Consider the following 21,977-nt stretch of genomic DNA (forward strand, 5'->3'; position numbering starts at 1 on the left):
CTTTATAAATATTTTGATATGAGCGTTACTGATGAGTCTTTTATATGTTGACGAAACGCGCGTTTGGCGTAATAATTTATAATCCTGGTACCTTTGATAACTGTCTACTGCATAATGAAAATGATAGTCGGGACAATAGTTGTATTTTGTAAGAACGAAAAGACTAACGTTGGTGATACAATAGAACCCGGTTAGCAAAATGAAAACAATATACAAGATATATAAGATTAGATTTCAGTCTACATATAACTACAAAGACACTGTAAAATTAGAGCTCTTTTGATCGTTGTCCTATTATTTAAATATCAACAACATTGAAGTGTTAAGTTCTATATGATGAAGCCCACATCTTTTTAGTGCGTAAAATAAATAAAGATTTATTTTTTTGAGACATGGCTATTTCTAAGATTGATAAATCTATTATGCAGATTTTTTTTCAAAAATATGGAACATATCAGAAATCCAACGACTAGCCAGCAAGTCAAATCTTAATGCTCCTGGGGTGGGGAATCAAACTGTCTATAGTATTGAGAATAGTAGTCACTAGAGGGTTGTGTCTTTAAAATTTCAGTTTTATGTATTAGATGTCATGATGATAAATCTTATATTGTTGTTAAATTAAGATGCATTAGCTACATGTTTGTACGAGATATAAAAAAATATAAGCATAATATGATTATTTGTATTTTTTTTCAATCATTAACGAAAGAGTAATAGCGTAATAGTAATTCACTTTTAGGAGCCAGTTTGTTTCAATTTTGTCAAAATAACATGAATAAGCTAGAATAAAACATCGTTGAAGAGTAATTCACATAAATGTGAATAATTCGACCTCATTGAATCCGTTTTCATGTGACATTCAATTTAAACTTTATCTAGAGATCGGTTCCACATAAATAAGGCGTGTACAGTCATTAAAAGGAAAAGAATGTCAACATAATTGAAAATGAAACAAGACTAAACCAATTGATGACTAATTCGATCATCAATGACTGATTCAATTATGAACAAGTATTTTTTTAATTTAGGTTAAAACAATGATAAACATATATTTTAACCTATACAAAATAAAATCAAACATAATGTGGCGTAATCAATTACATCTAAGATTTGATGGTCAGTTCTTAATCAGTTTAATGATCTTTCATCTTGTTTAATGTGACACATCTTGTTTAGTGTGACACTTTATACAATACATACGTTGCACAGTTAAACTGCAATAGTTTATCCAAATAATCTAAGACCATTAATCAATGCCTTTGCTTACATAAATTAAGAACATGTGTTTAGTAAATTGATTACGCCACAATAACTAAAAGAAATCCAATTCACGGTACGAGTTCACTATCTATTTGTATCTTTGTTCAGTTTGTATCGGGTAATATTTGCGTCGTCAGTTTTTCGGAGGTCACCTCGATGGTTAATTAGATGGCGTCTAGACTAAAATTTGGATATACGTTTTACTATGTTATAATTAAATCATATATTAAAATGCGTGTCAAATCAGTAAAAAATAATTTTGTCAAATCGGTTAAAAACGAATTTGACTGCTATATAATGTCCCTTTATTGTAATTTGTTTTTAATATATTACCTTTGATCCTCTTATGGTTTAATTTGTGCTTATTTACGAAAGCTTGTGCATTCAGGATACCCAATTTTCTTTCAGTGGACAGCTAGCTTATGATACATCGTTAACACATAATAACCACTGGTAATTTATACTTCATGTAAACAAGTTTAATGTATTGGTCTTAAAAATCAATTTGATGTGTTGGGAATCTTAATTATCGTCCATTATATTTGCAATTAAATGAAAATTTACTGCTAATTGTGTGTGTATTTATCAGTGATCTTTAAAATTATTTGACATAGCTATATCCGTTTTAGAGTAGCCGTCGTGAGCCCCGGATGTGATCATTGTAACGGGTCAATTGGTATTTTAAATAAAATGTTTCTCTACAAGTTAAACTGGATGTAAACAAAGCACATTTAAATAGACTAACAGATCTTGTAGTTAGTTTGAGAAGCAATGGCGGCTGTGCTAGACTTTATATTTTTATGCTATTTTATCACTCATATACCGATTTCCATATTTGTGGATGCTCAGGTGCTTTTACCAAAATGGATTTTTCCTACAAAGGTAAATTTAAAGTCAATATTATGTAGTTCTTACAGACTTGACAAAGAAACAGTTTTTTTAAACAATCATACAATATTTATAACAAAATCAATATGAATATTATGCTATTCAAAAAAAAAGATACGTTGCATGTTCTAAACATTGTCATTTGTTAAATTGAAACTATTTATAAATTCATTATTTGCATTGCTATTGCATAACTATTGTCCTAAGCAGATTTTGATATTGCACGACCTTGGAAGAGCAATATATATTGTTCGAAGGATAATATTTATAGCTAATATATGTCTGCAATTATAACCGTTTCTTGCAATGTGTAAAAGACTTTAAAACAGATTCAATAGTTTACCCCCCGGAGACGGTGACAATATGAAGCTTTATTTGCACTAGTGCAATATGTCATATAATTTAGCACGCTTTGATGTTTTTGTTGGAAATTATCTGTTGACATATTTGTTTGTTTTTATAGATTATAAACAATGCTGACTGCTGAACCCCTTTTTTGACATTTTTAACTATTAGGTCTGTTTATTTTTTTTCAAACATCGTTGTCAATGGAATTTGATGCGACTGTCATACAAGTAAGAGGTTTAGTTAGCTAATAAACCTGGTTTAAGCCATATTTTTTACATAAGAAAATGCCTGTCCCAAGCCAGGAATATGACAGTTGGTATCCATATTCTTTTTATGTGTTTGAGCTTTTGATTTTGCCATTTGCTTAGGGACTTTCCGTTTAGAATTCTCATCGTAGTTCGGTCTTTTTGCTATTTTATTTTAAACATGTTGCCATAAATAAAGACATGCGTTAGATATCACGAAACAAATAATTAATAATAGCCCTACTATTTGTAGAAAAATGTGCTAATTATATTTAAGCGAACTTTACACTTTTTATAGCGACATTTTTCTGCCTATTGTTTTACTCTTTAAGGCAATGTGTTTGTATGTTCCAACTGATTCCAATATTTAATCCAAGATGTAATGCTCTTTTAAATATTTATTTTTTGATAACCTGTCTTTGGGATATATTCCTTCAATCCAAATATTTTCCCTTTTTTATATATCACGGATATCGTTTAACGAATAATCTGTGTTTACCAAATTATCAACGCCTGAAGATGATCCTAAGGCCAATTTAACACAGTTTGGTAAATTCTGTGTATTTATCCAAAAATGTATGTAAAATTCGGCACTTTCGATAAAAACCAAAATCATGTTTTGAGTAAACACCATGTATATTGTCTTAAGATTAATCTATTTAGGAGAAGAGACGTCGATAAAATCAAATTAATGCATTAACAAGTTTATAGCTTGCTGTTCGGTGTGAACCAATTCTACGTGTTGAAGGACGTACTTTGAGCTATAATAGTTTACTGTAGTTGTGACTTGGTTGGAGCGGTGTCTCGTTGGTACTCATACCACATCTAGTTGTATCTTTAACTTGCACTATATGTCTAACTATTACTCCAGCAGTAAAATTTTAATAATGATTTTAATTTCATGGAAAATATGTGTAAAAACCTGAAGAAACAGAGTCAAAGGAATCAGGATATATCTATATCATTCTATATATGTTATGATAAAAATGAAAACCAATTACATTTGTATAATGTATATGTCTATACATTAACCAAATTATTTTACGTAATAACACTTCAAGAAAGTTCTGCAAAGTTCAAACTATTTATCAAACGCAAATAGCTAGATAACAATGAGTATTGTTTTTTGAAATCATTCTTTATGCTGATTTGTATATCTAGGTTGTAGAACTGAAAGCATGGTACTGTTCAGAGTTCAAGGACACTATGATGATTGACCCTCCAGCCTGGTTTAGAACATTTGTCTACTGTGAATTCATCTTCCAGTTTCCTTTTTTCATTGTAGCTATATATGCATTTATTAAAGGTAAGACCGTGTATTAATAAGCTCGTATATAATTATATGGTACTCATCAATTCGTCTTTTTAGAGTCGAAAAGGACTATGGGTAATCTCTTTGCTCGTAAACGTAAACTGAAGCCTATGTTGGCACTCTTGCCCAGAGGGACAATTGCTGCTACAAATACCGTCAGATTTTTTACATTGACATGTTTTGTTCATGCATGTTCCTTTGCATTTGCATCTCCCATTTATCAAACATTTTCAGTTCTATCAGTTTTGTGTCAGGTAAACAGCTGGTTTGACGGTCTGTATAGTAAAGTTCCGAAATATTTTATTAACGTTTCTTCCTACAATATGTTTACTTCCAATAACTTTAATTCAGTGAGAAATATGTAATTTCATGTACATGTATTACTGATATTTTAAATACAGGATATTTGAACATTAAATAAGCGAGAATTTTTTAAATAGTTAAACCATTAAGTATTTATTCCAATAAAAATTGAACTTTTTATATTCATTCGAGATTTCAGTTATGTTGATCTGTAATACTAGTATACATTTGTATCTAATAAACTTGACCAACTTCTGAAAATCCGGCAGACCGTAAGCATACAGTTCCGACCGTATGCGTAATTTAAAAAAGTATGCATACGATCCGGACCGTACGCCTACGGTCCACATACTCGTATGGTCTGGAGCCTATACAATTGGCCTTACATAGGATAAGAGTAACAAATTAAAACGGGTGTTATTAACCATTTTGTTGCCATGGTGTTGTCCCTTTGGTATTTTCTTACTATCTTTTATAGAAAATAAAAATGAGAAAATATGGTATGATTGGCAATGACCCAACTATACCCAACAGGAACCAAATGATGAGAATGTAAACAACTAAAGGATCTAAAGGTCACCGCTCGCCCTTCAACTGTGCGAGCAACCCATATTGATACGTGTAGTAAGTTAAAGGAAAAAGGACCCGCCATTATACATAAATGGGAATTATTCAAAAGACCAAGCCAATAGCATGATTTATGCTTAAACTATGAACAACCAACAATTATGGCAACCACCAACCAACAATTGCCATTGAATATAAGATGTCCTTGACTTTGGACAGGTACAGAAAGAATGTGACGGGGTAATATGCTTATGCGCGCTCAAACCTCCCCTACACTGTGATAGTGTACATCACAACACAAAAACACATTGTAAAGAGCTGTCACGAAGGGCTCGACTCATCAGATGAGTATTTTAAAAACAACAACAACAAAAAAAACAACGAAAAAAAAAAATAAATAGCAAAACACATTATATCGAAATCTAAATGATCAATAATTCAAAAAAAGCTTTAATGGATAACATGTTGGTTTTATTTCAGGAATTAAGAACTGTTCATGGATAAGAACCCCGATGATCGTATATTCTGCGCATGTGGCAACAACAACAGCCGCCATTTGTTTCCATATTATGTACAACGATTTCAGCAAATCAAAACCTAAAGGACCAACAACACAATTAGAAAGACAGGCATTGCTGATGTTCTATTTTCCTTACTTACTTATACCAATGTTAATGTTAACGAATTTTATATTTAGAGCAGATATCAAGACGAAAGAGAAAACTCAATAACGATAAGATTTTATTTGTGTTTATGGGAGAATAAAATTCAAATCTTATTGTCAACACAACCAAACGCGACCAAACCTGGAGTAGCAATGAGACGTTTCATGAAACTGACACTAACTGGATGTACAGGAAATTGGAAATATGTTAGATTTTTAATATTGTCCAATGCTTGTGGGCTCAATTATACTAGACTAGTTGTAAGATGATTATCATATATTTTGCTCGAAATAACGGTAGCAATACATTTTTTAATTAATTTGTCGATAACAGTAGTTAATAAATTTGAAAATCAAATCTTTCAGATTTTATGCCATATGATATACTCACAGAGAAAGCAGGGAGCCATGCTCTTTAAGTATAAGGGTATTTCCACTTGGTATGTTACATACTAACTATTGTTCGTTCGTATTTAAGCCTTTCTTTATCCCAAACTGACCTGGTGTAACACTTTACCTATGTTTTTCTTCCAAAAAACTATGAATATAGAAGAAATATCAAGATTCATATAATTCCTTTTTACGTGGAATTTTTTTTTCTCGAGACATCATTTGCTTGATATTACTAAGGAAAAGTTATGATAACCTTGAGGGGCCGGGGAAGTGGTTGGAGCAATAAAACATCTAGGTCAAAACGTATTTTGACGAAAGTAAAATATTATACTATTATATCTTTTCATTTTGGCAATATTATATGATAATGTTTTTTTTTTGTTTTTTTTTTTATTAATTTATCGACTCCCATTTGCATTCATTAATTAAAAATGAAAGCAAGAAGATTAATTTGTCTCTCTCTAAATTATCATTCAATAAAATGAAGGTGAGTGGCTTTCTTCGAAAATTTCTCCGTGGCTGTTGTAAGATCAGAAATACATCCCAAAAGTTATTCAATACTTAGTCGCCTTATACAACAGCATGACTTATATAGTGCTCAGGTACATTTATAATATCTTATTAGTTGGTTTGATATACAGTATATGTCCATATTTACGTTGACGTCTCCATAAACGAAATATTATCATTACTGGTATATTTTACAGCAGGGGTAGATTAACTACGAAAAACAATAACATCAGATACATAGATTCATTGTGGAAAAATTATTTCAACTGCAGGAATTGTGTAAAATTGTATTTCAATTCAATCTGTTTATAGTAATATTTAGAAAGCTGGCAAGGCTAAGATTTATTCACGACAAAGACAAATAAACAATACTTACTCCAAAAGGTATTTTCGCAGAGACATGGATTATATATGCGATAAGTTTAGTAACTGTATATAGGAGCAGAGACATATTATTCACATGCATATTTTCCCTACAACACATCTACAGACCTTTCAAACAGAAGTTTAAATTTTTCAACGTGCAGATAGTGTGACACACTAACATCACGAGTTAACGAATTCCATCGTTCGACCCTCCGCGACTTTGTATTAATACATCCTGCACAACCAGAACGATTGTCGAATGATAAAAGTCGAGGGGACTATAATTATTTACTCCCTTCACTTTTGGTGTAAATGTTAACCATATCGTTTAAATCAATGTTATTAATATATACTTGTAATGAAATTTCATACAGTTGAGATGTTTAGCTAGCGATAAAACCAGGTTTAACCCACCGTTTTCTACACACGAAAATGCCTATACCAAGTAAGGAATAGTCGTTGTCCATTCTATTGATGTGTTTGAACTTGCCATTTGATGAGGGAATTTCCATTTTAAATTTTCATCGGAGTTCAATATTTTTGCGATTTTACTTTTTTGGTAAATGTTATAATCAGTATGTTGCAGTTCAATATCGCGTCTTGTATTATCGGGGGAATATAGTTAATTTGTTTAAGCCGGACTAAAATGTTTCATTTCTTATTCTGATATGGATTCAGTTCTTTCTAGTGAATTGCATACAATCGTGTCCTCTGGTACTTTTCGTAAGTTGCTGTATGAAATATGACGATATAATTGTTTCGTATTGTTCCGTTTTCACATGAGTTTTCACTATCTAGCATGACTAGTATACACTTATTTTACGAAAAATAGATATAAGTGTTCTTTCTGATTTTTTTTCTCTTATGTATACCTTTTGTAAATCAACGAAAGATAATCGATTTGAATATAATAAAATGAAGTTTAACCTTTCCCATATCCATGCTCCTGTTCCAAGTCAATGGTATGGTTATCTTATGTTAATTTTGTTTGTGTTTGTTATTTAGGGAATTTAGTTCTTATGGAAGATTTATGACAGTTTCTCAAATCATTTGCTTTGTTTAGACCAAGGAAGATTAAAATTGGGGCTGAAATATTGTTAATAAACTAAAAGAAAACATCTGCATTTATTTTCATTAATTAAGATTATTGACTTTTTCCAAGATATAGACAAAGAAAACTTTACTTTAAATTATAAAAAAAAACATTGTTAAATACATGTTTGATTCATCGTAATTCCATCCCGTTAATAACAAAATTCAAAATGATAATGAAAGTTGTTAATCCAAGGATCACGTTATTCATGCAATCATTTGTTGATTCTCTTTTTCGTAGGTCATCCATTCTTCTTTTACTGTCTGTTTGTAGTTCGTCGATTCCACCATTTGTGTTTTCTGTTCTTTCTTGTAGAGTTTTTCGTGTTGTTTCGTTCTGTTTTTCCCGACTAGCCAACATAACTATCAACACTTCTTTCACTGCAAGTATGGTCATAGACACAAAGAGGAGGACTACAGGTATGATGCATAACGCGTCCCCAGTACACCCATCTGTTTTTAATAATTTTTTAACGAGCGCAATATTTGCAATTAGTATAACAGCAGCTGATCCACCTGCTGTCCACTCCTTTCGACGAATTGGAGTTTATTTTTTACCGTTTATTGTTTTCTTCTATTAACACCGTTTTTCTATCTTTTTAACCATGGAATTGTCAGTTTGTTTCCGACTTATGAGTTTCGAAATATCATTTCCGTATACCATTGGCCTATCGTTTAAAAGTAAAAGATGGACACGCCAGACCATATCGGTGAGAATCAAAGTACTGAAGTACTGAACAGTGGATGACCGGAAGTTCTTGTGAATGGTCCGACAAGCAATTGTCTCAGAAAAAAAATCACATCTCTATACCTGAAAGTGAGTTTAATGTACAGATATAATTTGTTCTGGGACAAGTTCGCGCGTGGATCCATGATAAATTAATGACAGGGAATTCATCCTCACCGTAATGACTATTATATTGTAGTGATACATAGAGAATAATACATGGCAAAATCCGTATCATATGCCGTATCATTCCGAGATACCAATATCAACCAGAGGGCCTTTAGGCCCGAGGGATGATATTGGTCGAGAGTGATACGGCATGTGATACGGATTTTGCCATGTTTTATACGCTTTATCATATATTTCAACAGGAGAGTACATATGCACTGCTTTCTGATCCCTATCACCTGGGTTACCTTCAGTTCTGCCGTTGTCTTGTTTTAAAAGCTTTAAAAGAACTGCTCATTAATTTTACTCATCTGAAGCACCTGGGTTACCTTGAATTTGCGTGCTGTTGTTTAAAAAATATTTTGTTAATTGTATTTTTGTGTGTGTTTTTTTTTTATGGTACTTCATTGAGTTCTTTTTATAGTTGCACTTCGTGTGTCAGAAATATGAAAATTCGACGTTTGTGACGTCATATTCAGAACAATGACGTCATTCAATAAATTGCGCCACGCCCGAATGACCGTTCATTAAGAACCCATTTTGAGGGAAAAAATTCTGAAGAAACTTGCATAAACTAAAACGGAGTTAATTTAAAAAAAAAAAAAAAAGAATTAGTAGGAGTGTGATAAAGGGTTCAATAAAAGGTAGGGGTGTGATAAAGGGTATGATAAAGGGTGCGCATCAAATTAAGTTGCGCGATATGGATTTTAAACAACAGGCTATTTATCAAATATTCAAAACTACTGTATTTACTACTAAATGTATGATAAAAATCAGTATACTCTGGTTTATTGTTATATATAGAGAATATCATATGGCTTTTTCAATATCGCATCCGTATCAACCCGAGACACCAATATAATCACAAGAGCTCTGCTCGAAGGATTATATTGGTTGAGGGTTGATACGGTGTGTGATATTGAAAAAGCCATATCATATACACTTTATTATATACATATATCTCAAGTAGATGTTTTTATGTGACATGACGTCATACAGATAAGGAGGATTGAAATGACGTCATACAGATTCTGATTAGGGTTTTGATAAAGCCTTTGCAACAGTGACTGCAATCGATGACGTGACGTCATACAGATTAAAGGTGTGATAAAGCTTTGGCAACCGTGCTGATATCGATATCATCACGGGTGGCTGATACAGCACGCTTGCCGTTGATTGTATTACACATACAATTTATCTGTATTTACTACTAAGTATATAATAAATTATATTAAGACTTGTATATTACAGTTACATGTATATATAATTTTCATTCATTTGTATATCATTCTATTCCAGTATATTAATAATAGTGCATAGATATAAATGATTTTTTTTACTTATATGTATAAACATACAACAAAACATTTTAATATTATTAATTTATCTTCTTTAAAAAGTATTTGATGAGTATTCATTGAAGAAATAAATTTATAACAAGCGATAAGGAATGTTAGTTTGCACTTGATGAAGACTACGTATTAATCATGTTTACAGATCGGTTAAAAATCCAAAACGAAAATTAAGTATTGGAAATCTGTTCGATAGCAATACACCGAAATGCCTCACGGTCATCCGTTTCAAATGTAAATAAAGTCTATCAATAGTTTACAAAAATTGTACTAAATCTGCAGGGAAAATTACGAATGAACAAGCGTTTCTTGCCCTATTTGATGCGCAAATTCATCTGTTAGTGACGTGCAAAATTTGGTGATAAGTCGTATCCATTTGACATCTTTCTTTAAAATATGTATTTTTTACAAACAATTAAAAAAAAAATCAGCAGAATTAAAAACAGAAACAACTGAATAAGATTCTTTCAACGTTAAACAAAACAAAGAAGTATATAAATAAAATTGAAAATTACTTACTGTTATCGCTGATACTAATGCTTGTTCTATTTTAGATATGATTACATCAAAACTATCAATTAAACACAATTTTGTTAGAAAGTTCAGCTTTAAGATTCATGCAATGCGATACAATGATTATTGCATGGATCTATTAATTTATATATTTGATTTGGAAATTTTCGTCTCTAGTAAAACAATGCATTAATTATAGAAGTGATCAAACTTTGGAAAATTAAAGGTAGAATGTGCTTGTGTTCAATCTATTCAGGTGTTGCGACCGACATATAAAAGAGTTGTACCACATATTAATGCTAAGTGTCACAAACACAATTGACAATGTTTGATCAGCTGACGTTTTGTTATCTATGTTTTCGGTTCTTGTACATGAACTATTAATATTGAAGAAGAATGTGCGTTGGGAAATACAGATCTTTTCCAGATATGCGTTGTATCAAGTGTCATACCATTATTGGAGTTTAGAAATGGAAATCTAATTACAAAAGCTTATACCTTTGTCGTCCTTGTTTTATGTAGACCAATACATTACTATAATGAGCAATATATAGTTCGCAAGTTCAAGTTTTTAGTTAAATCCTTTTTTTCAAACTATCATAGTCATGGGAACAAGTGGCGCTTCTCGTTATTTTTACAGAGTCCCCATGAAACAAATTAAAGCAAATATATATAGGCCACCGTATAACCTCCAACCTGTGCAAAATGCATACCGTATACTCAGCTATAGATGACCTCAACGTGATAAAATGAAAAACAATTCAAAGCAAAATAAAAAAAAAATACAACAAATGCATCTTCCTTGGAAGAGACAATTTAAGAATGAGTTTTTGCTGTTCTTTCTAGTAATCGACTGTGATAAAAACCATTTTTTTTAAGTACTCAACATCGGTCATGTTGGACGACATTAATAACAAGGAAACAAAGAGTTCCAATTGTGTTATCCTGAATTTAGAAATGAATTTATTTCAAGTCAACACAGTTTTCTCCTCTTCGGCATCGTGGTATTTATTATTAATCTCGTCATCCTTAATTGCCATCTCAATTTCCTTAATCACTGGTTTATTGTAACGGTTCGATTTAAAGCAAACATTACAAAGTTCTGTAAAACCACCAAATATCAGTGATAAACCTGAAAAAGTGAAGAAGAATAATATCATTGATAAGAATAAGATGACACAGATGTATAATATAATTAATTCTTTCATAGATTGGAAACTAGTACCGGTATAATTAAGCTAGTATAATATGTACTGATGTCTTTTTATAAGGCATGTCAAAGATAACATACAATGCATATGTGTTCGGTCGCTTTGTACACTGTTCATCTAGATCTTTGCCATACTAATAAACACATTTGTTTACTCGATTGATAAAGGAGTAGGTCCAGTAAGATCCCTTTTTGGCCCCAAAATATAGCAGTGTTACAAAATTGTTAAAATGTATACTTTTAGCTTTTATTGGAAAGTAGAATGCTTTTACAATACAATGCAGATATATCGGGTACTAGCATCATTAAGTTATGGTAAATTACTGAAATCTTCAAAATTTTAGCATTTTAGTTAATTTTTAGACGGTTTCCGTCTTAAATGAAAGTGGTCGCAATTGTGTTCATTCTTAATATTGAAATGTAAGTTGTATTTGATGATAATACATAATATATATAAAAGTTGAGGATGATACGGATGCGGCCACTTTAGTTTATTTTTGACAAAAACAATCTGAAAAGTGACATTTTTTGGCATATTTGATATATTTTTCCTATTTCAGCCTGAATCGGAGCGTTTTTAATGACTAAATCAGTTAAAATCAACTGATATAGTCACTTAATTAAGTGTTTAAAAAGTGTCAAAAATCTTTCATTAGAAGAACCTGAAATTCGAGGCCAAAATCGGTCCTTATCGGACCAACTCCTTTACATTTGACAATGATCAACTAAATTGTTGTTCATACTCGTTTTTTGTGTCCTATTATTTTCTATAATTATTTGAGTATTTCGAAAAGGTTCAGTCATTACAGTTTTTTTTGCAATAGTGCTCCTGTTTTCTGTGTTTTGCCCCTACTGCAATAGATCATATAACAAGTATATTGTCTCGAAATATAACTAAATGAATTCCCCAAAGATATGTTCTGCAAATATTCGTATGAACTTTAATTGCGTTTTAAGTGTTTTGCCATATGCCATTATGAGATTTACTCTGCCAGCTGAAGAATGGTTTTATTACCTCTGACGTAACTCACCAATTCTAATATATTGGAAAGCTTAAGCTTAATGAATTCCCCAAAGATATGTTCTGCAAATATTCGTATGAACTTTAATTGCGTTTTAAGTGTTTTGCCATATGCCATTATGAGATTTACTCTGCCAGCTGAAGAATGGTTTTATTACCTCTGACGTAACTCACCAATTCTAATATATTGGAAAGCTTAAGCATCCGTTTTATTTTCAATTTTCACAATTTTTCGGATGCAAAGGCAATTTTTAAAGAATTCTAATATACAATCATCAACATATTTTTTTTATCACCATTCTGAAAAAAGAAAAGAAATGGATAGATCGAATGTTAAATAATTACTTTTTGTAACTGGAATGTGACGGTTTAGCTTGCTCTGTTCACACCTATGGTCTACATATGCAGACGAAATTGGTGTTATGTACAACTGGTTTAAGGCCGTCACGTTTTTTTAGCAAGTCGGTCTACCATGTAAGAGATACGGTTGGCGCCGACAAAATGTTCAACGCCGGGAGCCTGTATTTCAGTGGTTGTCATTTGTACATTTTGTATGTTGTATATCATTATATTTTTTACGTTTATTGTTTTGTACGTTAACAAGGCAATTAGTTTTATCGTTTTTATTTTTTAGCATTCTTCATTTCAAAGCCTTTTATAGCTTGCTATGCAGTATGGGTTCAACATTGCGACAATTCTTCGCCATTTAGTCTATGGTGGAGAGTTATTTCTTTGGCAATTATACCGTATGTTTTTATTTTCATTTGATAATTCATTATTTGTTTTAAATATCATAGACTTTGCGCTACATATATACCTGCTATAATAAAGGATGTTGCATAGCTTCCACCATTGTCAACGATAACACCTAGAAAATATAAAAGTAGTATAAGATGTTTATAAGTAAATACACACGTTTCGATCATCTTATTTATTAACATTGGACTTTATATATCAAATTTTCACGAAATAAAAAAAATATAGAAAACCCAAAACAATTTAAGGTCATATCGTGTTATTATGTTCACTCGAAGTTGTATACATAATTTGTTTCTGCTTTTGATTTTGACAATAAACAAGCCAACATATGAAAAATGAAGAATACTTCTGTTTTTACGCCAATTGTAAATTTCAAATGCTAGTAACTTAATTAAAATAACGAATGTTGTTTTTGGTTTTATATATTATTTCTTCAGCAAATATCTTCATATGCATAACAGTTACTTTTAAAATACGTCACTATAAAAATGTTTAATCCTCTTTAAATAGTATAAAGTACGTGTAATATATGAAGCAAAGACAGATAACTTTAGTACCTGCTAAAGGTGGTCCAACTAATGATCCAACTCCTATATAGGCCATAACATAACCAGTTCCTTGTGCAGCGTGGTCAGGTCCAGTCAATCTAAAAACAATAGAACTAATAACAACATAACAGCTGCCAGAATTTAGTCCTAACACAATAGAATACATCATTTTAGCATAGTGAATTTTGATGAACAAAGGCACTACAATGGTGGCAGCTCCGATAAGCGAGTACGTTCCAAAGAATATTATATCTTCACTGACATCCTCACTGTTTGTTGCCATTCCAAGTAACACTCTGCCAATACAGCTAGAAATACCTGCTATAGATAAGTACCAAGATACTTCTACTTGTGTGGAATCATTTTCTATTGCATATGCCGGAAAGTGTAAATAGATAATAAAAATTCCAATATTGAAGAACACTCCCGCTATGCATACACAAATTAATGGTATGTTTTTCATTACTGTTAAATCGCATTCACAACATTTTTTATGTAACGTTCTATTTCTTTTTTTTGCCATTTTACTAGATGCTTCCAATCGCGACGGTCGTAGAACTGCTCCAACAACGCATACGTTGAAAGATAGTCCGGCGTAGAAAAGAAAGAATCCATTATATCCATATTCGTTATAAATCATCTGATAAATAGGACTTAAAACAAATGGACCGATTCCACAGCCTGCTACAGCAATACCAGTTGCTACGTTACGTTTCTTTTCAAAGTTAAAAGCTATAACAATTAATCCAGTTGTAAACATCAGACCTACGCCAAGACCTACGAAAGATATAGGAATAGTTAGTACAAGAGAGATGCAAAATCAAAATACAATAATTATTTGGTTATGTTTTAACTAGTCATTCTTAGAAAATGGCTTAAACACAATTTTTACATTGGTTGTAATGACTTACATTGATTTCCCAGTTAGATAAAAACCGATAATTTCACATGTGAAATAAACGTGGTTATTTCACTCTCTGACGTCATACAACAATAGGCTTTGTCAAGACGTCGATAACGGCGGATCAAAACAAATTGTGAATGCGTAGAAAAAAGATATAGTTCCTTACATGTTATACATTAACTTCTTGAAAAAAGCCATTTGCCAATGTAATAAAAAGAATAACTAATTAAAGAATTCAAATATCGAAAAATATTCAACGCTTGACCGAACAACACTGATAATTAACTCATGCACTACGCGCATTCGTGAATTAATGTGTTGTTCGGTCACGCGTTGAATATTTTTCTCTATTTGAATTCTTCGATTAGCTATTCTATAAATAATTATAATAAGTATTACGATCTAAAACAAAATTATTTACATGTTGTCGTTATTATTAGCGTCATGAAGGTTTGACTCTCCCTTTGGTATCTTTCGTCCCTCTTTCTTAAAAATGATCAAACATACTAAATACTATTATGCATATTAGCTAACATGACACACAGCGGACGAATACCATACTCGAAATAAATAACTAGATAAACCCAATGTTACTGATATAGTTTCATGCCTAACATAAATTTGGAATTGTACAAAAAAGATTACACATTGTTTAGGAATATTTGTTGACGACAAACAAAACAGCAGGGTTGTCTTTTTTAATTGTGTTTTCAATGTATAAGTATTTCAAAAATGAATGTATCAGTATAATATTAAATGTATTTACAACTATACGTTTTAAATGCAATTGCCATAAAAAGTTTTTCATCACTTTTATGTTATTATACTGTGAACCTTAAATCAAAACGTTGATGTTTATACATCACAGTAAAATATATGTAAATGACAGCTGTATATATAATATATTTCAAAGCTGATTTTCAACAAACAAATAGAAGCAACATCAGGGCTTAACTATTCTTTACTATTCTTCATTGTGGTAATTGTTAGGATTTATTATTTTACATTAAAAAAAAGGCTAATTGCATATTGTTTGGTAAATATTGTTCTGTATGGAATATTTCAGAGTACTCGAGGTTGCTTTTACACATTTAAGATATTTGCATGAAAAATAATATTCACCAATTATTAAAAAAACACAGTTTCTCTTTAATTGCATGAACAAATTACAAGACGAATATGTTTAAAAATTACTCGCTTATAATATTTTCCATATTCAGATGAAATTACTGTCATACACGTGTATGTTTTTGCTAGTAATACACCATGTTTAACCCAACAATTTCTAAGGAAAATTCATATACCAATTCAGGAATATGACAGTTGTTTTTCATATGTTCTGTTGGTTTATATATCAATGTTTGATTCTGTCAGGTTTTTTTTTAAGGACGTCCCCTTTATTAATCAACACTTGAGTTCGTTTATTTTGTGAACACCATTTTTATTGCACACATATCTAGTAAAATGTTATACAATAAAGCGCTCTAAAGGCTAATGCACAATCTATATATTTGGTACGCTGCTTTGTATTGAACTGAAAACTACATTGTTCTAACGTTTCGGAATATAACAATGTATTCCTTATTAATCTATTGCTTTTCGCTTTTTCTCAATTCAACATTTTAAGTTGGGTATATTCTACTTGCTGTGTTATATCAATACTTCTAATGCAATGTAATCACTCATTAATTGTTTATTAAAACCAACTGAAATTGCATATATGTGTACAATACCTGCTAAAATACCGAAAAATATGAATGCCAGTATTATATTGTTTACAAATGCTGTAACTACTAGTGATGTCGTCATGAGGAGGGATCCCATTATCATGGTAACTCGACAATCCCATCGTCCAATGCAATAACTGGCCAAAGGTCCTGAAATAGATAAGGATATTGTTAAAAATAACTGCCAAAACACCGAAAGATAGTTCTCATTCGGAAGGTTGCATTCGTTAAAAGGAAACGGAATTGTAGTTACGACATAAGGGACATAGTTTTGATGTTCTATCTGTTATTTTCATCGGATTTTGCATGTTTTGTTTAATGCTTAGTTCGTTTCTGTGTGTGTTACATTTTAATGTTTTGTCGTTGTTCTCGGATATTTAATTTGTTTCCCTTAGTTTTAGTTAGTAACACGGATTTGTTTTTTTATATCGATTTAAGAGTTTCGAACAGCGGTATACTACTGTTGCCTTTATCTATCAGTACCCTATTTGAAACACATATTCCATAACGGTCAACCGATTCGTGATGGTTTAACCTCTCCATTTGGAACACTTGGTTAAATAGCTTCCTTGTGAGCAGCAAACCTCTGCCAAGGAAATCAAGATAGGAAATACAGGTCAGGTAATATTGAATCAATTGTCAGATATACACACCGTATGCAGGCGCTGCTGTAATGTTGCTACATAGAAAGTTCACAATTGTCTTTTGTCGTAAATGGTTTTTTTCAACCAGTGTACCATTCATATAATTTGATAGCGAACGCTAAACGTGCGTTTCGTATGTATAAGTGTCATCATCGGAAAGGTCTAATTAAAGGTGTTTTGTTGATGAACATTAATAAACAGCTGCGTCATGAGCGCATGATACGCCCGACGTCTTGTGTGGAAGTTTTAATAAATAGTTCATAAATAGTTTCTGAGAAAGTTTTCAGCAATAACCATTTATTGATTTTGAGACACGGCGGGACATGTGAAACCCCCCCCCCCCCCACACACCCTGTTTTTTTTTTACAAATATCACTAAAATAAAATTTTGAATCAAACCAAATGGTATACAGATCTTTAGATTAATATAAAAAAGAAGTGTGTACAGTTTCAAGCAATAATTATAAATTGTTTTTGAGATACGGCGAGACATGTAAAAAAACACCTCCCCATTTTTACAAAATACTCAATAACTCAAAAATAAATTTTGAGTCATCACCAAAAAGTATACAGATCTTTAGATTAATATAACAAAGAAGTGTGTAAAGTTTTAAGCAATAATCGTAAATCGTTTTTGAGATACGGCACGACATGTAAAAAACCCCTCCCTATTTTTTACAAAATACTCAATAACTCAAAAATGAAATTTTGAATCATCACCAAAAAGTATACAGATCTTTAGATTAATATAACAAAGAAGTGTGTAAAGTTTTAAGCAATAATCGTAAATCGTTTTTGATATACGACACGACATGTAAAAAAACCCTCCCCCTTTTTTACAAAATACTCAATAACTCAAAAATGAAATTTTGAATCATAACCAAAAAGTATACAGATCTTTAGATTAATATAACAAAGACGTGTGTAAAGTTTTAAGCAATAATCATAAATTGTTTTTGAGATACGGCGCGACATGTGAAAAAAACACACCTTTGTTTTAGTTACAAAGTGCCGTAACTCAAAAAGTTTAGATCTTATTTTCATCAAAAAGTATACAGATCATTTGACCATAATAAAAACAACTATATTAAGTTTCATGAAATTTAGATAAGTCGTTCTCAAGTTACGATGCGACATGTTTACGCCGGACAGACAGATGGACAGACAGACAGACGGCCAGACGGACAGACGGACTGACGGACACCAGACATTTGTATACCATAATACGTCCCGTTAAAATTTTGACGGGCGTATAAAAACTGAAAATTAAGAAAATGTGCTTAAGGCGGATGAGTTATTTATGCCTTTTGGTAAAAACAAATTAGTGTTTTGAATTATTTAACATTTTCTAAGTATACAAAAGCGCTGTTACTTGGCTATTGATGCCCGCGGTGATGAAAGGTTTAACAGCTGTGACATCAACCCAATGGTTAACAAAAAAGCTAAAATAATACCAGGCTTACTAATATAGTAAGCAACAAGGACGTTTCTTCTACATATAATTCATTAGTAAATAAAGACAATGCAATTTCTATAGAAACATTTTTTACGGCGTAAACTGTTCTACTTTTATACTGATTTTGGTAAACAGGATTTAAAAGAAAGGAAATGTTTATATGCACTACTATTTTAAAGATAGGCCAAAACACAGGGCAGTGCAGCATAATTTCAAACTTCCAAGAGTTTAAGTTTATACTTAAATTCTGTGCTACCCCTCTCTTTACTTTGGGTCTTTTCACAGTTAATTCTGGCCGCTACATATGCGTATTCATACTGGTTACATTCTCAAGTTCTATCTTCGCGACATGAACCATCAAGATGACATCTGGTAAGCCAGTAGATGCCGTGGTGTAGTGGTTAGGGCATCGGACTAACAACACAAAGGTTCCTGATTCGATTCCCGTCCTGGGATGCAAATTTCAGGGACTGAATTTTCGGCTCTCTTTTTGCGAATATGGTCCTGATAGTCCGTCGGAAGGGGACGATAAAATGGCTGACCCTTGTTAAGAGAGAGCCATATCTCTTGCATGTTAAAGAAACCCTTGTAGATTTCGAAAAAGAGCAGGCTAATGCCGCTACAAAGCAGCACTTGCACCCGCAAAGTGGAAAGGGATTAATATAAGTTGCAAAACTTGTTTCAAACTCCACTATAAATAAATATGTTTAAACTAAGTCAGTAGATAAACAAAGCAAAATAATAGTGACTGCGACTGACAAAAAAGGCCCGAAAGCAGCATTTACAATTTCGACGTCGTAAAGTTTACGTGTTAAAATCTATATTATATGTGTATTCAATCACTTCCCGAATTAGACAAGGTTTGGGAAAAAGCTGTATTTACAAAATGTAAACCGAAGAGCAATGAAGACGCATACTTCCAAAAGGTTATGCTGAATATTGTTAAGAGGTAGTAACACATAACAACATTTATTAAACATACAGAATGTTAACATATCTAGAATACATTTCATGTCAACACAAAATAACCATATCTTCTTTAGTAAGTATTGTATTGTTGAATATTCATAACGTATCTGTTATATGTGTAATTGTCGAAACATATTGAATAGGCATTTTTAACGAATGATTCCACTAACTCCTCCATATATTTACTATTAACAGACTCGTGTGTGATATAAATTGGTTTCAATCAATAGACTTTCCACTCGGTATACATATTATTAATAAAATGAATGATCATCCATGCGTTCAGAAAAAAATTGTCACGGTGACTGTACTATTACAAATTATACATACGGCAATTTATGTTCGTCTTACGTTTCTTGAGATAAAAATAAAAGTATTGATGTGTTACAGATACAGGTAAATGTAATGTTCTCACTTACTATACATATTAAGAGAGAGGGAGCGTCTAGTCGCCTAGTATTCTTATAAATTATCTAAGCTTTGTATTTTCACGAACAGCTACTCGACAATAAATGTTGATTTATGTTCACCATGTTCGCATTAAAAAATAGGAAAAAGTTAAAATAATTTAAGCAAAAAAACAAATCATATTGTGGATAAAGTCTGAAAATAACTTTTAATGGCCTCTCTATGTAATTTAATTATTATAGTTCAGACTTTAAACATATTCATGAAAATTATACAGCAATTTACAGAAAATAAGACATTCATTTAGATAAAATACTTTAAAGATTATAACAATATCATATACTCAATAAGTTTCATATATAAGTGCATCATTTCAAACTATGCAGAGACACTGTTGTAGGATAGTAAAGTCATTATTTTTATTCAGAACACAGTTTAAAATATAAAACTGAAAGATCGCTAACAGGTATGTACTACAAAAACAAATATAAAACACTGGGAAATTATGACAAAACCAATTACTATATAATTTTACTTACATTCAGATGCTATCATTACTTTCAATTTCATGCTCAGATTTTATGATTTCATACAATTAGTAACCTCACTTGAATAATATTTGTAAGACAAAAATAGACATGAAAAACTCAATAATATTTATAGTTTACAATTTGTTTCAGTTAACAAAAATAAATTGATTTACCTGTCAAGCTAAGAAGACATAAAAAGCTAGCACTAATCCATGAAGTTAAGGTTATATCCTTTTTGAACTTTTCTAAAAATATGATATGAATGAGTCCTATAGCATAGAGAGAGAATCCCACTAAACAATTCTCTACGAACGAAGCCAAAAGTATAATCCAAGCCCACCCTCTGTCTGGATTTGTCATTGACATTTTACACATTCTGGTATACAAAATTTCAAATCATATTTCATGTATTTACATTTTCTCATTCATTCATTAGTGACGGAAGTAATAAACCAGATTTTAAATTACTATGTTTGCTAGCTCAGCCATGATAAATTATGCATATTGATTATGAGTGAGATATTTAAGTGTGATGCAGTCATCCAATACAAAATATATCATGTAATTGTTATTGAAGGTCGCTTCAATCATGATAATGTTTGCGCATGCTATTACTACAAGCAGCTGAAGCACACTCGCTTTTATAGTGATCTATATTTAACATGTTTAAGTGTTTGTGTAACATGTGTAAGATGTGAATCAACATTGAAAGGAAAAATTGAGAAAACGGAAAGGTGTGAAATGTCGTAAAACTGTTGCAGAATAATATTTGACATATGTTTGTACTAAAGAATATTGAATGTGCCAAATGACTTACATCAATATTATTACACATTAGTTGTTTTTGTTTATAGGTAAAACTGATTATTGTTTATACACGTTATTCATTTTTAGTTTCTTGATAACAGTATCATTCCAACTGTAAAAATGTATTTACAGGTCAGGATGTGATATCTGAGACTACTATAACACAGAGATTGGTCACTACCGATTTAGGTGGCACGGTAGTATTTCCTGGCCCATAAGGGATAATGATAGCCTTTTTAGAATTTTCACCACTTTCGAACACTGCAAAAAATTCTACATTCACAGT

At 31.5% G+C, this 21,977-nt stretch overlaps 2 protein-coding genes across 3 annotated transcripts; one reads left to right on the forward strand and one right to left on the reverse strand.

Moving 5' to 3' along the window:
• The first annotated feature begins 1,929 nt into the window (after positions 1-1,929).
• Positions 1,930-5,945, forward strand: LOC139527799 (sigma intracellular receptor 2-like). Its single transcript, XM_071323486.1, has 3 exons — positions 1,930-2,142; positions 3,903-4,047; positions 5,404-5,945. Exons 1-3 carry the CDS (start codon positions 2,032-2,034, stop codon positions 5,652-5,654), a joined length of 507 nt encoding a protein of 168 aa, XP_071179587.1. The 5' UTR covers positions 1,930-2,031; the 3' UTR covers positions 5,655-5,945.
• Positions 5,946-10,210: 4,265 nt separating this feature from the next.
• LOC139527793 (monocarboxylate transporter 12-like) lies at positions 10,211-21,484 on the reverse strand. 2 transcript variants are annotated; one of them, XM_071323475.1, is made up of 5 exons: positions 21,058-21,481; positions 16,884-17,027; positions 14,256-15,023; positions 13,757-13,807; positions 10,211-11,840 (listed from the first exon to the last, which is right to left on the reverse strand). In XM_071323475.1, the coding sequence occupies exons 1-5, from the start codon at positions 21,257-21,259 to the stop codon at positions 11,677-11,679; spliced, it is 1,329 nt and encodes a 442-aa protein (XP_071179576.1). In that variant the 5' UTR covers positions 21,260-21,481; the 3' UTR covers positions 10,211-11,676. The 2 variants fall into 2 exon arrangements, with proteins under 2 accessions (XP_071179576.1, XP_071179578.1); XM_071323477.1 differs by lacking the exon at positions 16,884-17,027 and having other exon boundaries at positions 21,058-21,484.
• Positions 21,485-21,977: the final 493 nt, after the last annotated feature.

This window comes from Mytilus edulis, chromosome 6 (assembly GCF_963676685.1).
Source record: "Mytilus edulis chromosome 6, xbMytEdul2.2, whole genome shotgun sequence".
In the NCBI taxonomy this organism is placed as follows: Eukaryota; Metazoa; Mollusca; class Bivalvia; order Mytilida; family Mytilidae; genus Mytilus; species Mytilus edulis.